We start from the raw sequence: 17,669 nt of genomic DNA, 5'->3' as shown, positions 1-17,669 counted from the left end.
GTTTTGACCACTGGGAGGAAGGAGGAGGGGCTGGCGGGTGGGTGTGGTTGGCTGGGATGGCAGTGACAACTTTGTGCCTCCTGGACAGGGGTTCACGGGCTCCCTTCCCTTCTCACTTTGTTGTGGGAGGTGGCGCAAGGTCCACAGTAGCAAGAAAGAATCAGAACCTGGGTGTCACCAAGAAGCATGTTGTCTAGGCCATTGTCAAAGCCACCGTTTGATGAGTGTTGCGGTGTGACAGCTCATACTCAGCAGTGACCACCTAGACCCTCCGTGATAGTGGGTGATCACCACCTCCCGACCGGATGGAACATTTGGAACATTTCCATCAGAAAGTTCCCTTCTGCCCTTTCCCTGCCATGGGCAGCACTTGGCACTGATTTCTGTCGTCATAGATTAACGTGGCATACTCTTGAACATTGTGTAAATGTGGCGATAGAGACTATAGTGCTTTGTGTCTGGCTTCCTTCACACAACGTCACAACTGTGAGAGGCATCCACGCTGCGGGTGCAGCAGTAGTCTGCCCCTCTCTGTTGCTGAGCAGTAGTTTGCTGTGCATTCACACCAGCATCTGCTTGTCCAATACCTGTTGATGGGCATTCGAGTTATTTCCAGTTTTGGGATGTGATAAAGTACCAATGAACATTCACATAGAGGTGTTTCGGGGAATATATACTGTCATTTTTGTTGGGTATTTACCTAGGAGTAGAATTGCTGGGTCATAGGTCAGATATATGACTTAAAAGGAAACTCTGTCAGTTTTCCAAAGTGGATGTAATGTATTTATATATCTCATACCAGAAGTGTATGAGAGTTCCAGTTGCTCCACATCCTTGGCAACACTTGGTATTGTCTTTTTAATTTTAGCCATTCTAGTGGATAAGAAATAATATACATCATGGTGGTTTTAAATTACATTTCTCTGGTGATTAATGATATTGAGCATACTTCTCTATGCATGCTGACCATTTGTTTATCATCTCATTTGAGTGTCTGTTTAGATTGTTAGCCTATTCGAGAAAAATTGGTTGTTGCTTTCTTATTAAGTCATAGGAGTTCCTTATCTTGAATAACAGACTTTTGTCAATATATGCATTGTAAATATTTTCTCCAAGCTTGAAGCTTGCATTTTCATTTTATTAGTGGTGTCTTTCGAAGAACAGCAGTTCTTGATGAAGTTCAGTTTGCAATATTTTCTACACTTAGTACTTTTTATGTCCCAAGAAATTTTGCCGTTTGCCTATATTTTCTTCTAGAAGTTGTTTATAGTATTAGCTTTTATATTTAGGTCAATAATGCATTTAAAATATGTTTCTCTATATAGTGTGAGATAGGGTTTGGGTTTCTTTCCCCCTCCTCCCCCCGTCCCGTGCCAATATCTGGGTGCTTGGGCACTGTATTTTGGAAAGCATATCGTTTACCCATTGAATTGCTTTGGTCACAATGTCAAAAATCAATGAACTAAGGTGTGAGTACCTTTCTGGACTCAAATTTTGTTTCATTGTCCTGGTTACATCAGAGTAATTTTAATTCTAACTTGAATCTTGTCCCAACCAGTGTGCTCCGCGGCCTTCCTTTTCCAGGGGCGCAGGTGGACCAGTCTGTCTTCGAGGAGCTCATCAAGGACCACCTCCCGGAGCTGGCGGAGCACATGAACGACCTCTCAGCCCTGGCGTCCATCTCTCTCTCGTGGTTTCTGACTCTGTTCCTCAGCATCATGCCTCTGGAGAGCGCGGTGAATGTCGTAGATTGTTTCTTCTACGACGGGATCAAAGCCATCTTCCAGCTGGGGCTGGCTGTGCTGGAGGCCAACGCCGAGGAGCTGTGTGGCAGCAAGGACGATGGCCAGGCCTTGATGGTCCTCAGCAGGTGGGCTCTGCCACGTGCTTCCGTGGCTACCTGGGGACGAAGGAGGCAGCTGGGACTCTGGAAGGCCGCAGGAGGAGGCAGCTGCAGGTGCCCCGCCGTGCCATTGCTGCGGCAGTTTTCTGTTCCACGCTGCCTCTCGCCAGCTGTTGTCACCCTGTGGCTCCCCCAGAGCCAGGCCGCTATGGGGGTGGGTGAGAGGGTCCAGGAAGAGGAAGGCTATTATACATGCTTTTCTCTTAGAAGCCTGAATACCTTGCAGCTAGATGGACTCACAGTCGCCTTGAACAAGGCTGAGGGGACACCATGCAACGTGAGTCTCAGGCAGCCAGCTGGGGGTTCAGACATTTTATGTGTAGGGATGGTGAGCTGCAGTGAAGGAGAAGTCACGCTAGGATGAGCACTAAAACCAGCCTCTCTGGGAGCTGAGGGCGACTTGAATGACGTCTAAAGAGAGGGCATTCTCTTTCAGAATAGCATGGAAGCTTAAAGTTGGCATGTGTGCACAGAATTTTGTGCTTACTTCACTGGAGGGTTTCATGCCCCTGGAAACCCACACATGGGATCCAAAAGACACACCTGGCTTTATGGCCGTCTGTCATTTTTTCTCAGCAGTCTTGCCCTCCTCCCAGTGTTGGTGTTTGCAGGTGCCCAGGCGTGTTTAATGCCCTGTGAAGCTGGTGGGTGTCGATGGGGATCCTGGGCTTTGACAGGGTGGTGTGCTCAGGTTTCTAGATCACATCAAGAATGAGGATAGCCCGGGGCCACCAATTGGCAGCCACCATGCATTTTTCTCCGACGACCAGGAGCCCTACCCTGTGACAGACATTGCTGACCTGATCCGGGACTCCTACGAGGTAAGGGGGGCCCCCGGCCCCTCACTCTCTTAAGCGATGGATGCAGAGGGAGGTTTCCTGGCCACCTTCTATTTCCTCTGCTTGGACAGAGCAGGGGCCCCTGTGAGCGAGTGGTCCCGTTTCCCTGCAGAAATTTGGAGACCAGTCTGTGGAACAGATCGAGCACCTGCGGTATAAGCACAGGATCAGGGTCCTGCAAGGCCACGAGGACACCACAAAGCAGAACGTGGTGAGTAGAGGACGCCTCGCAGCGGTGCTCACGGAATTCAGGAGCTGATCCAGGAGTGCATGTCCCTTTTGGTCACATGACATAAGAATGTCAGCTTTTTTTTTTTTTCTTTTTTTGCATTGACTTAGTAGGGGTGACGTAGGGTGGATATAATGCAAGGGTTTTTGGAATCAGATTGTGAGCGTATTAACCACCATGAGTCTCGGTTTCTCCATATGTGCAATGGGGGTAACAGCCCCCACCGTGCAAGACTAATGAGGTGTGGTGTGTCAAGTGCCCGGCACAGATGGCCTGCAGCGAGGGCTAGGTCTGTTCAGAAGGCTCTCCCTGTTTCCCCCTAGCTGTAGCTCTGCCAGCTTCTTAGCTTCTATCGGAGGTTACTGCATTTGTCCCGAGGCACTGCTGTGTGACTTGGAAAGAGGTTGAGGGTGACATACCAGAGAAAGATACTGGAGAGTAGTCTTTATGTCACATGCAGGGGCCATTGCACGAGGGAAGCGGGGAACACGGGTCCTTGCTCCTCACCAGGAGGGGTGTCCTCGCCTCCCTCTAGGGTCTCCAGGGTTTGCAGGCTTAGAATTCTCTCCATCACTGTTTATTCTTTCCTTAAGCTCCGAGTTGTTATCCCGGATGTGTCAATTCTTCCTGAGGACCTAGAGGAACTCTATGACTTATTCAAGGTATGAAAATCTGGGAAGATGAGGGAGGTGCTGGCCCAAGCCACTGTGGCCAGCCTGCCTGGGGTGAGTGTGGCCTCCACGGGCTCTGCCATGTGCCTGTTCTGGGTTGCAGAGGCTGGAGCTGCCCTGCCTGCCAGCTCTGTCTTAACCTCACCCACTTGCTTCCACCCAGAACCTCTCTCCCTCCCCCTCGGCTCTGCAGCCAGGCGCCCCGCTTGGCATCTGGGAGAAGGGAGCTGGGGTGCTCCTGGGCGGCCCTGCAGCCTGGCATGGCTCCGGTGCTGAGGCTACTGGCCTCTGCTGGGAGGTCACTGCTCCCTGCTGTCCTGATGAGCTCTGGGTTCCTACTCTGTGGGAGATGAAACAGCGACCCTTGTTGGAATCATCCGCTGGTATACTTTTTAATTACGTGTGATCCCAGCCCACAATACACGCGTACTCCAAGATACACGTATGCATATTTTTGTATTCGTGTGGTGGCTGTGCATGCTAGTTGATGTTGTATTTTTCCTCAGTGCTGTTATTGACACTCTCCCGTGTTACCATGTAGTCTCAGTCATTTTTGGATAACTCTGATCTATCACATTGGTAACACTTAACACAGTAAAGCAGATTACAAATATTTGGATATCTACATGGAGGTCTAGGTTTAGCTACTTAAATCATTCTGTAAAGAGCCACTTCAGGCACCTCACTGGAAGTTTTCTGGCTCAAAACAGTAAACGAAAATGAAGAGGAGAGGTGGACACAATCATCCCCTCTTGCCACCCTGCCAGAGGGTGGGGAGGAAGCACAGTGCACAGAGCAGGCCTGGCCTGGTTGCCTTCGTGTGCCTGGTTCGGGCCTGTCCCAGGAGTCACTGCAGTGGCTTGGTGTGGGTTAGCAGGTTCCTGGCAGCCCCACTCCTAATGAGCAGGATGTGTGGTGAGCGCTAGCAGGTCCTCGCCTCCCATAAACATTGCCTGTGTGCGTGTGCAAGTTTTATTGTTTCCTTTGTTGCATGAAGACAACATACAAAGTCAAAGGTTACTTGGTGTTCCAACCCCCAACCTCTCTTTGGCTTTCAAGAAGGGAAAACAGGGAATACTAGAAACATAAAAGCAGGGAAACAAATGATATGTTGCTTTGTTTTATTATTTTTAACTTTTATTTATTTAGGGCTAATTTTTCTCAAGTTGAGAGAACAGGAGACATCACAAATATGAATTTATGTAATTTAATGGTTGGCTTTAAATTAACAATAAAAATGAATTTTATTGGCCATGCGTGGTGGCTCACGCCTGTAATCCTAGCTCTCTGGGAGGCCAAGGTGGGCAGATTGCTCAAGGTCAGGAGTTTGAAACCAGTCTGAGTAAGAGCGAGACCCCGTCTCTACTAAAAATAGAAAGAAATTAATTGGTCAACTAAAAATATATAGAAAAAATTAGCCGGGCATCGTGGCACATGCCTGTAATCCCAGCTACTCGGAAGGCTAAGGCAGGAGGATCGCTTGAGCCCAGGAGTTTGAGGTTGCTGTGAGCTAGGCTGATGCCACAGCACTCAATCTAGCCTGGGCAACAAAGTGAGAGTCTGTCTCAAAAAAAAAACAACAAAAAAAAACAATTTTATTAAGTACCAACCACATGGTTCATGTTTCATAGGAAGGAATATTTAGAGGCACCTCCTGTCTCTTGAATCAAAATTTCATTTTCTCATGAGAAAGGGCCATATAGAAAAACCCCTATAGTGTTTTATTAATATAAATATGTGATAGGTTCTTCATAAGGAGTCCATTCCTCCAGTTCATTCCATCCTTCCCTAAACCTGGAATGTGCAGGCATGGCTGTTCTCTATGTCAGCAGGACATAGTACTACAGCTCTAACTGGCTTCTTTAAATACTCTTCCCATTAAAGATGAACAGTGTGGTTGGTACTTAATGAAATTTATTGCTAGTTTAAAGCAGCCCTTTAAATTACATAAATTCAGATTTGTGACATCTCCTTCTCTTTCAAATAGAATGTGAACAGTATAAATATAGACTTGGTCCCCAAAGCTACTCCTGGAGACACCCAGGACCTGAAATGGCGCCTTATGGATTCCACAGACATGTTCTTACTGAATTCATCTACTGTTGCTGATTCCTATGCCTTAGAGAGCACTTGGTCTCGTTAATATTATTTTGCTTTCTTCTTAAGACTTGTTTTCAAAGTTTAATTAAAAACATAAAATTATACTTTTACCATAAATAAAAGAAAAATAGGCCGGCATGGTGGCTCACCCCTGTAATCCCAGCACTTTGGGAGGCCAAGGTGGGAGGATTGCTTGATACCAAGAGTTCAAGACTGGCCTGGAGAACATAGTGAGACCCTGTCTCTACAAAAAATTTAAAGTTAAAAAAATAAAACTTTTAAGGAAGAAATGAAAGGGCCTTACCCTGTGCTACTATAAGCTTACCTCGTACAGGTAATTATTGTTTATAACGTGGTTAATATATTACCTGATTCCCCCTTACGTCATACTATTGGTAGATACACACACGCATATAATATATACATACAAACACCCACCTTTCCCCCCACATGCAGGTGAGATTGTGCTATACATGATGGCGTGCAATTTTTTTTCAGTTGACCATATATCATGGACTTTTTTCTAGATCAGCATCTACAGATCTTTTCTCATTCTTTTTTAGAGACTGCATGATTTCCTTGTAGGGCTGAACTATGATTTGTTTAATCACCCAACAGTTGAGGGACATTTGTGCTGTTTCAAGGTTTCGCTACAGCATAAACAGCATCACACTGAGCACCCTACACGTTTCTCCAGACACCAGTCCTGCTGTTCCTGTAGAATGGGCTCCTCGAGGTGCAAATGCCGGGTCATGGGGGATGTACATACCCAATTTTAGTCGATACTGCTATTAAGTATTTTTGATTTTTCAAATTACCATCCCACCGATGGTATCTGCGAGGGCTCATTTCCCCACATTCCACACCCACCTCATATTTAATGTCATTGATCTTAAAATATTTTGCTAGTCTGGTAGAAAATTTGATTTCATTTTAATTTAAACTTGTTTAGTCATTAATGAGGTTGAGTACCATTTCACGAGTTTATTGGCTAATTGTATACTTTGTGGAATCACTCGTTCATATCCTTTGCTTATTTTTATGTTGGTTTGTTTTCTGTGGAACTCTTTAAACTAGCTGTATTGGCCCTTAATTTGTATATTACAACCACGCTGTTTTGCATTTACGGCCTTTAGCATGATAGTGTGCACCAATACACATGGAAATTCCTAGTGTGCCTTGGGTCTTTAGGAGAAGAAATTTATTAGATCTCTGTTGCACACTTAAAAGTTCTTGTGGTTTGTTTCTTGATTGTGTAGTGGCTGTTTAAACAACGTAGCTGCAGTGAGTATGACCTTAGAGGTATAAATGACACTCTGGCTCACTCAAGGACATACGCTGCAGATGGCAGCTTCTGCACTTGTTTCAGTCCCGTTGTGTTCTCTGGACAGAGGGTCTTGATGCTGTACAGAACCCTGGACTCCCTAGGAACCACTTCAGGCCTTTGTGAGTTGAGATGTCCAAAGAGTTGCTCTAGTACAGGTGTAAGCAATGTATTCTGAAGAGGTTAACCCGGTCCTCAGTGGCAGGACCAGTTTTGATTGTGTCAGTTTTCAGTCTGTTTGCAAGACTTCAACTTGCCTTTTTTTTTTTTTTTTTTTTTTTGAGACAGAGTCTAACTCTGTTGCCGGGGCTAGATTGGAGTGCGGTGGCATCAGCCTAGCTCACAGCAACCTCAAACTCTTGGGCTCAAGTGATCCTTCTGCTTTGGCCTCACGAATAGCTTGGGACTACAGTCATGAACCACTATGCCTGGCTAATTTTTTCTATTTTTAGTAGAGACGGGGTCTGGCTCTTGCTCAGGCTGGTCTCGAACACCTGAGCTCAAGCAATCCTCCCGCCTCGGCCTCCGCTTTTTTTTTTTTTTTAATTTTAAAAATTGCTAATATATTTATGTGGTTCAAAATTCAGAAATTACAAAAAAAATATGCAGTAAAACCAATGTCCTTTGTTCCTTCTGTATCCTATAGATTTGTCTATAGGATCCTATAAAAATCCTGTAGATTTTGATTCTCGAATAACACAATTTCAAGTGAAAATATCAGAATGAAAATTGTGTCTTCTATAATTAAAACTGTCAACTGGAACCATACATTTTTAAATGGTTAGAATGGTAAATTTTATGTGCTGCATATTTTGCTACAATGAGAAAAAAAGAAACCTTAATAACAAAGGAAAGAGAAAAAGGTGTTAAAATTACAAATTCACGTGGGCAAGCACTGTCGGGTAATGAGGAAACACTTTTCCAGGTCTGGTTAGAGTGGTGAGGTGGTGAGCGGTTGAATATTCTGTCCATTTGTGAGTGTTGCAACGTTGCTTATTCGACAAGCAGTGCTGTAAGAGACGACACGGGCCGGGAGAGAGGGTGCGCCGGCCTTGGCTCTTCTCCACGCAGCCTCCTGTGCGTGGGCTCCACTGTGTGGCACAGCCCCCTCTCCCTCTTGTTTTAAGAGAGAGCACATGATGAGCTGTTACTGGGAGCAGCCCTGGCCTGTGGCCCCGCGCCACGACCCCAGCAGGCCGTACGCCGAGCAGTACCGCATAGACGCCCGGCAGTTTGCACACCTGTTTCAGCTGGTCTCACCCTGGACCTGCGGGGCCCACACGGGGATCCTCGCGGAAAGGACTTTCCGGCTCCTGGATGACAACATGGACCAGCTCATCGAATTCAGAGCGTTCGTCGGCTGCCTGGGTAAGACTGTGGGTCTTACTGCAGGGAGTTGACGTAGGCGGGGAGTCAGTGAGCAGGGGACAGGGTGCAGCGTGGGGACAGGCAGATAGATGCGTCCAGTGAAACACTTCTGTGACTGGCCTCACATGATTTTGTGACTTTGAGATTTTGAAATATCACCCTGCAGGCTCTTCCCAGGATCACGTCAATGCTTCTTCCTTAAGTGGGGGTGGGGAGAGGGGCCCAGGCTCTCAACCTACGAGGCCATTCGCCTTGTTGTCCTTCATGCCCAGGGTGTGGTGGGGGGCTTGTTGGGAGCCACGTTTTTAACCTCCTGTCCATAAAATTAAAATCTTTCAGAGAGTACGAGGCCAGACAACATTCACAAGGTTTCCTTGTGGCTCGCACAGTCGCCAGCCAGGGCCTTCACCGTTTCTTTGCTAACAGGGTGTGTATCTGGGGCAGCCATGTTAGGGCGGCAGGTGTCCGCCGTGCTGAGTTCTCTCTCCGTGGTGAGTTTGTGTCATGACAGATGTACTTGAACCATTTGCATCAACTCAGTCTCTCTCTCTTTTTAAAAAATTTTGCAGATGTTATGTACAATGGAGAAATGAATGAGAAAATCAAACTGTTATACAGGCTTCATATCCCTCCAGGTAAGAAAGTCCAAGGAGAAAAATCAGGCCATGCTGTGCTTCAACACAAGGTCAGCTTTGTGCGCAACACTGCAGTTCTCTTTTTAAATGTCATTTATACTTGAGGTGACAGATGTTTCTAGTTTGGGGTTTCAGATCACAGAATGTAAGTACTGCGCTGTATGGCGTATGGTAGGAGTTCCCACCCGTGAGCATGCATCAGGGTCACCTGCAGGGCTCGTTCAAACCATGTTACTGACTCCAGCAAGGATTTCTGACTCACTTGGTCTGAGGACCACCGTGAGAACCTTGGGCCTATGGACTGTGGTGGGGAGCCAGACCCAGGTTAGTTACCTTGTTGGCTGGTTATTTTAGGCTACTAATTTTGAAGGATCATTTCATTTTTCTAGCACCTAACACCATGCCTCTTTCAAATTTAAGAATCAAGTAACTAAGAACAAAGGAAGCTGTTTTGAAACCCGTGAGCTCAGACTTGATAAGGACAGAAACAAGAACAAGGACACCTGTTAAGGTGTTCCTTCAAAACTAATATATGTGAATTAAAAATCCCAGATAGTCTCTGGGCCCTGGTGCTGTGGTTCTGGTGTTGGATGATGGCTGGGAAGTTCTGTCCCAGGATCCTGGAGGCTAGTGGGCTCTGCAGAGGCTTCCGGGGCCATGAGATCCTGGTGACTTTTATAACTATGCAAGCACACACAGCACATACACCTTTATCCTCACCATTCACTCACTCACCAGAACAACTTCCAGTCCTGCAGTCTCCATTCATGGCCAACGCTCTATATAGGTGTACCATTTCGCAATTTTTTATACTGTATTTTTACTGTACCTTTTGTATGTTTAGATACATACGTATTTACCTTGTATTGCAATTGCCTACAGCATTCAGTAGAGTAACATGCTGTACAGGTTTGTAGCTTAGGAGCAACAGGCTGTACCATACAGCCTAGGAGTGTGGTAGGCTGTACCACCTAGGTTCGTGTAAGTACACTCTATGATGTTCACATGACAATGAAATCGCCTAACAACGCATTTCTCAGAATGTATCCCTGCCGTTAAGCAACACATGGCTGTGTACAATCATAGACTTCACAGATTGTTTACCGTGGATGAAAACCTTAATAGCATTATGGATTGGGATATTATGTGTTTGAAATAAATATCAACAGGACCGGAGATACAGAGCATGTGACTCCTCCTGTTTGCCTAAGGGAAAAGTTTGGCTTAGTCAGCCTTGTCTTATGGCTGTACAAAGACACCATACCAAAGATCAACTCTATAAGCTCCTGCTTTTGAGAATGTACTAATATATCAAATATGTACTGGAACCCAAGAAACTGAAGGATCTCTACAGTGTTGCAAGGACCAAAATAATAATGGGATTGGGCCCAATGGCATGCGTGAGGAAGGCTCACCAAGTGGGATGGAAGCAGATTGGCTAAGTGATGGATCGAGCCAGGGTTAGGAATGTCGCTCAGAGAATGAAAGCAGTCATTCTGAAGATTCAGTTGGAGGAGATGATGATTCTGAAAATGGATGATGTGTTAAGGAAATTCGCAAAGGTCAACTGAGAGGACCCAAAAAATGATAGTTTATGTTCCAGTTTAACAATGTGGGCAATACTGATACCAGCTACATCAGAAAGGTCACCAGGCATATTGGCTTTGATGATAGGCAGCTTCTATTCTACTTTTCAGTTGGTATTCTGGGTTGAAAATGCCACTGAGGATTTTGAAAAATAGAAAGTGTAAAATGTAAACTTCCTAAAAAACCTTTTATGAAATTAGGCTGGATGTGGTAGCTCACACTTATAACCCCAGCAGTTTGGGAAACTGAGGCAGGAGGATCACTTGAGCCCAGGAATTTGAGGCCAGCTTGGGTAACATAGTGAGACCTGTGTCTCTTAAAAAAGAAAGAAAAAAGCATAAAAGATTGCACTGAACCTTTTCTTTCTTTCTTTTTTAATTCCTTTTTTTTTTTTTTTGAGACAGAGTCTGGCTTTGTTGCCCAGGCTAGGGTGAGTGCCGTGGTATCAGCCTAGCTCACAGCAACCTCAATCTCCTGGGCTCAAGCGATCCTCCTGTCTAGTCTCCCAAGTAGCTGGGACTACAGGCATGCGCCCACCTGCCTGGCTAATTTTTTGTATATATATTTTTAGTTGGTCAATTAATGTCTTTCTATTTTTGGTAGAGATGGGATCTTGCTCAGGCTGGTTTCGAACTCTTGATCTTGAGCAATCCGCCCGCCTTGGCCTCCCAGAGTTCTAGGATTACAGGCGTGAGCCACCACGCCCAGCCTTGCACTGAACCTTTTCAACAAAAAAAAAGCTAGCTGCTGCAGATCCCTAGAATTATCTGAATTGCCAAAAGCCACTAAGAAATTGGATTTATGATTCCCTCCCTCCAGTAGTTGTGGTATCTCAAGTGATTTTTCTTAAAGAAGATATCTGAGAAACAAGTTGGATACCTTAGTTGATTTTCCTATCAGACTATATCAGAATTCCTAATTAATCAAATGCAAGTCGTTGCTGCTAGGGGAGGGTGCCATACTGCTTTTGCAAGCAATAAGCATGGTGGAGCGTGGTGGTGTTTTGGTGACTACTGTAGTACCTAAATGACATCCGAAAGCCAAATTGTGTTCAAGGCAGTACATGTGCTCTTCTCCCAGAGATGATGCACTTTCAGTGGAATTGGCTTTTTCCCTCTACAGGTATCCCATTTAGTGATGAAGATAGCAGTGGCAATGACAATGATATAGAAAATGAAAACCATTTGACTTGCAGTCATAAAGGAGAAACTTTCCTGCTGGTGGTATCTGTTGAAGTGCTAAAGTTACTCTCTATGTTAAAAGTCTGAGGTGGAGGTTTCAGATACCCAAATGTAAATCCTTTACCTGATTTTAACTTGTGCAATAATTGAAGTGAGACTCAGTGAACGCTTTAATACAAAACATCCCTCAGTCCATTTGTGGTCTTGGATTACAAGCTACATGTATTTATATATGAATACATTATAAAAATAAGGTCATGTTTATAGAAGTTTGAGTATCCCATTTACAGAGGTTGAAATGATATTTAAAGGTGGTATATATACTTAGTATTTACTGTTTCCCCATATGCATTATATTCTATAATCTGATCATAAACAGGTTATGGAGTGGGTTTTTTTTTTTAGTGAACTTGACGTCTCCTGCAGCGTCCTTGTGTCCAGCGCAGTGACGTTGTGTTGTGTGTGCCATGGCAGAGAGGTTGGGGGGCTCTGCTCCAGGGTCTGGTTGGCCTTTCTGGCTCCTTGTTACCTGCCTCCTCTCTGGACACTTGCCCACCCCCTGGATGAATCACCGTCTTTGTGTGCACCCATCACAGTTGTGCATATTGGTTACAGCATTTTCTTGGTCATTTGTGTACACACGTTTGTACTTTTTGATACACCAAGCTCTTTGGCATCCCAGCAGCTCTTCCCTGGGGAACCCATTTCCATCCTGACTACCCCAAGTACCATTCAAGGTTTGTAATTTTCCTCCTGAGTGGATTCTCGCGTGCACCACTGCACAGAATTTGTTTTGGGAAGAGTTGGAAAAAAGTGACTCAGTATCTTTGTTGTAGAAAAAGCCCACCAAATATTAGAAAAAGAAAAAAATGAATAAACCAACACTCTAAGACTCTTGGAAACCAGGAAGGTAGCTTTTCGAAGCTGTGGTGCCATCTTGTGGATTTGCTGAATCACAGATGAATTTTGTGTTTGATTTATTCTTGGTGAATGGCCAGCTAGTAAATTGCAACCTTTTTAAAGTATGAGGATCCTTCACTGTCATCCTCCTGATAATTGCTATTTTGTGGCATCTTCATTGAGCTATAACTCACCCTCCATGAAAGTCACCCATTTAAAGTGTATAATTCAATTTTTTAAATATATCCAGAGTTGTGCAGTGATCACCACAATTTTAGAACATTTCATCACCCTAAAAATAAACTCGTACACTTAGCTATCACTCCCATCCATCCATTTTTCCCAGTGCTAGACAATTTGCTGTTTCTATAGATAGGCCTATCCTGGACATTTCATATAAATGGAGTTGATGTATTTTGTGTTTGACATCTTTTACTTGGTGTAATGTTTTCAGGATTCATCCATGTTGTAGCGAGTATCAATGCTTCAATCCTTTTTATGGCCAAATAATATTCCATTGTATGAATATTATTCCACTGTTATCAATTTGTTTATTCAGCATTTGGCTTATTTTGACTACTATGAACAATACTGCTACTATGAATATTTGTGCACATATGTTTTTGTGTGAACATACGTTTTCAGTTCTCTTGGGTATATACTTAGGAATGGGATTTCTGAGACAAATGCTAACTCTATGTTTAACATTTTAAGGAACTGCCAGACTGTTTTCCAAAGTGCCTGAGCCATTTTACATTTCCACCAGGAATGTACAAAGAGTTCAGATACAATTTTATTTTTAGTATCCTTTAAGAAAACTCCTAATGATAAGATAATGCTATGAATTCAGGAAAGCTTTTTTCAACTTTTTAAAGAAACTGTGTAATTATGGCAGTATGTGCTATTATAAATAGTGTGTTTATTTCTGGAGTATGGTATATGTATATATTTTAGCTTTACATAATGGAGTTTTACTACATACGTTTTTCCAGGTGAACACTAGCAATGTCCTTCTATGAATTTTGTGTCTTATTACTTACAACAGTAGCTACGGACATCTGGGAAAAGGCACACCTGGTGTGTGACATTTTATTCCTCTGTGTGTCCAGACAGTGCTTGGTGTGCATCTGGTTTCACGGACCATGCAAAGACTGTAGCCCACAGGTTGGGAGCTGCTGACTTAGTCTTCAGTTAAACATTTACCCTAAAAAGCTAAATTACTCTGTCACTTTTGGTTAGACAGATAATTTGTTCAATTTAAACATCTCTCTCTCTCTTTTTAAGCACTCACTGAAAATGACTGCGACAGCCAGTCACCGTTAAAGAATCCTCTGTTGTCTACATCAAGACCCCTGGTTTTCGGGAAGCCCAATGGCACGTACCTCTTTCCATTGCTCTCTCCTTCCCCCTGGGCGGGTTCACTGCTGCCCTGGGCAGGCACGTGGCTTGCCCTCACCATGTCTCTGTAGCAGCCTCGGTGGACTAACACTGAGCCCACTGCCTTCGGAGGCTGGAAACCTTTCAAGTGGAAGTGTTGCTGGTGGCTACCCTCGCCCCCACCACCAAATCGCTTCCTCCTGTTTGCTCTTTCCCAGGTCCTCCTGTAGCAGAGGCCCCCCAGCTAACACCCCTCATTTGTGGTCAGCTGTAAAACACACTCTCTCTCGAGGGAATCTCTCACTTTTCACAGTTTTGCATGGAAGTTGCTTAGTGGGATTCCTCATCCCCTTGCTATCCCCTCCTTGTGTTTTCCTTTTCGTTTTCATTGAATTTAAACTATATATTATTTCCCTTTGTCTGAAGGCGATGCAGTTGATTATCAGAAACAGCTGAAGCAGATGATTAAAGATTTAGCCAAAGAAAAAGATAAAACTGAGAAAGAGTTGCCCAAAATGAGCCAGGTATGGACTTTTCCTCTGTGCAGAGAATGAGCCATTTTGCCAAATGATTAATTTGAGAATTGAGCTTGGGCCCCTTTGCCTTTGGGGTCCAGGATCTTGTACCTTTGGGTAGCTGAGTGTTGTGAGTAAATGGGAAATATTCAAATTGTCACCAGTTCAGACATTCCAGATATTCACAGCTGTTTAAAACAGGAGGCTGCTACACTCGTAACGTTTTTGAAGAGTTTTTATATCAAATTCATTTATCCAGGTTGTGGTAAGGATTTATGCCTTTGGGTGATAGAAGCATTTGGAGCCACTGTGGATACAGCATTCTTCCCTTAAAGAATTAGTGTATTCCGTCCATTTTCTTGGAAATCATTGACTACATGATACATGGCTCTAAAACCTCTGGGGGTTTTCCAGAAAAGGGTTCTATGCTACAGAAGTGCCATATAATAGCCGTAGGTTTTCTTGTTAATTTGAAAAGTGTTCCCTCCCAGTATATAGGAAATATAGCTTAAAGTTAAAAACACTCTTTTTATTATGGGATTTAAATCATTTTGGTGCTGTCTACTGTGAGACTTCAAGAGTAGAATTTAGCATGCAAATGTTTCTCAATCTTTTTTAACCACAAAACATCTTGTGGGATTAGTATTTCATAGCATATTTGAGAAATGCTGCTCTGTCTACTCCATTGGGGAGCTTTCAACTTTTCATTCTGCTCCGTGGATGTATGATAAAGTCAGTTAAATCTCATCACCCAAAGCCGTTGGTATTAACATTCTGATATGCATCATATTAACTTCTTTAGGTTATAGATATGCTTTAAGCAAAAATGGGCCATGTTAATACTTTGCTTTCCTTCAAAATAATCATGGATATTTCCTCTGAATTATATTTGTTAAATTAGTAGTTCACAACCATTTTTTTGTTCCTAGAGTAACTGAGTAGCTAAATCTCACCCAAAATTAGATTCTAAATTTCGGCAGGAGCACGTATGTAATTTTAGAAAACATCAAGCATCACTGTCCTATTTCGTTTTACAATCTTTAGGTCCTGCACGGTATTCCTCGCAGGTGAGCATGTCATAGTTTTATTTAATCATAATACTTTAGGTGTTTCCAGTGCGTATTATAAACTCTAGGTCTGAAGATCCTCATAGATAAAGCTGTACATTGCTCTGGTTTCTTTGGACACGTTGCTACGAGTTGATTTACTGGGCTAAGGGGAGTACACGTCCTCTGGGAAGGTCTCCACATTTCTTAATAGTTACTGTGCAGACAAGCAGCAGCACACTTTCAAATGTGTGTCAAAATTCCTTGGAGTCAAACTGTTTTCAGAGTGAAAGGACAGAGATTACCTTATATTCTCCTCCTTCGAAAGTAATGTATGGTTTTCTCTAAGAACAAAGGTCTAAAATTAAAAATATATATATACTTCCACATCCCGGTTCTGCTGCTAAATACAGACATTTTTAATTTCAGAGAGAATTTATCCAGTTCTGTAAAACTTTGTACAGCATGTTCCACGAAGACCCAGAAGAAAACGATTTGTATCAAGCCATCGCCACGGTCACCACCCTGCTGCTGCAGATCGGGGAGGTGGGGCAGCGGAGCAGCAGTTCTGGGAGCTGCTCCCAGGAGTGCGGGGAGGAGCTGCAGGCTTCAGCGCCTTCTCCAGAGCAGGACTCAGTCTTTGTGGACACTGGGAAGAGTCCCCAGGACTCCCAGGCATTTCCTGAGGAGGCAGGAGGGGACTGGACTGTTTCCCTAGAACACATCTTAGCATCACTTCTGACTGAACAATCATTAGTAAACTTTTTTGAAAAGCCACTAGACATGAAATCCAAACTTGAAAATGCCAAGATCAATCAGTACAATCTCAAAACCTCTGAAATGAGCCGGCAACCACAGCCTGAAATGAAGCTGAGTGAGTAACTTGTAGCAAGACAGTAGTTGCTAGGTAACACTGGAGTCTGCCATACCAAAGCACGACCAGGCTGTTTCTTGGGTTGTCAGCCCATAAACCCAGATTTCAGTCTACTTTGAGTACACTTTACAAACCGGGTATCTGGATAAGCAACCTGACAAACTGTAGCTGAGGGAATCGACACAACCCTCATGCATTTCTATTTATTAAGAGAATTGCCAGTTGGACAATGCCAGTGCTGTAGGGTATCCATCGGTTCCCTTGATGCTGTGACTTGCATTTTTTCTTTTTTAAATCAGATTTGCTGAAATGGGCACTTGCACTGTGATGCCAGCCAGTATAATTTTACTCTCAGATGGAACACAAGTCATGTGTCTTATAACCAAGAGACAGGATAAGCCCCAAGCCCTCATTTTTCACTGGGAAGAACAACAGGAGGTCAAGATTCAAGCTCACTTTCAAGATCTATAGTCCACTATCTGTGCAATTGTATTTGGCTTTTTTTTTTTTTGCACTAATTTTTTGTTTCAATGCTGGTAATTGAAACCATTTTAATATATTTGGTTGTATCCACTTTGTACGTCCTTCAAAAATGTTGTGTACAAACCATGCTTCTAATGTTGGCCTCAAGTTTTTTAATAAAAAATTTTTGTATTTAGTCCTTTTACCTTGTGTCTTCAAGTGTAGACTATGCCAGTTAATGGACAAGTTGGACTCTCCCCAGCCCATCTATGGCCTCAGTGTAATTTAAGATAATTACACTCAATACAGATGTAGGGAGAATCTTAAAGGTATACTACCTGTTATTTCATTAAATTGAAGATCTACAGATTATAACATTTTACAGTTTCCTACAATGTAGAAAAGTGGCCAATGGCAACTGAATTATATGTCCCAGTTTCTGGACAAGTGTTTATCTTGGAATTAATGAACCATGCAAGTATAAAATCATTAACATCATGCTTCCAATTTCTCAAATACTTATAACAGTGGTTCTAAAAATTAACTTTAAAAACCTTAGATCCTGTCAAATAATCAAACTCCAAGGGAGAAGGAGCACAGAGGTAAAGTAAGTAAGAAAAGCTGTCCAAATGATCCCATAATTGGGAACTGTTTTAGG

The 17,669-nt window shown here is 43.5% G+C and overlaps 1 protein-coding gene across 2 annotated transcripts in view; it reads left to right on the top strand.

Moving 5' to 3' along the window:
* The window catches only part of TBC1D8 (TBC1 domain family member 8), a 107,655-nt gene extending 90,448 nt beyond the window's left edge, over positions 1-17,207 (top strand). For both annotated transcript variants that reach the window (XM_012740467.3, XM_012740466.3), the window contains exons 12-20: positions 1,585-1,870; positions 2,595-2,724; positions 2,855-2,953; positions 3,565-3,633; positions 8,194-8,434; positions 9,004-9,069; positions 14,022-14,111; positions 14,541-14,638; positions 16,105-17,207. In XM_012740467.3, the coding sequence (XP_012595921.1) occupies positions 1,585-1,870; positions 2,595-2,724; positions 2,855-2,953; positions 3,565-3,633; positions 8,194-8,434; positions 9,004-9,069; positions 14,022-14,111; positions 14,541-14,638; positions 16,105-16,557 (1,532 nt within the window). In that variant the 3' untranslated portion in view covers positions 16,558-17,207. The remainder of the gene's footprint in view (positions 1-1,584; positions 1,871-2,594; positions 2,725-2,854; positions 2,954-3,564; positions 3,634-8,193; positions 8,435-9,003; positions 9,070-14,021; positions 14,112-14,540; positions 14,639-16,104) is intronic.
* Positions 17,208-17,669: the final 462 nt, after the last annotated feature.

This window comes from Microcebus murinus, chromosome 3 (assembly GCF_040939455.1).
Source record: "Microcebus murinus isolate Inina chromosome 3, M.murinus_Inina_mat1.0, whole genome shotgun sequence".
Classification (NCBI taxonomy): Eukaryota; Metazoa; Chordata; class Mammalia; order Primates; family Cheirogaleidae; genus Microcebus; species Microcebus murinus.
This window is presented reverse-complemented; position numbering and strand designations above follow the sequence as displayed.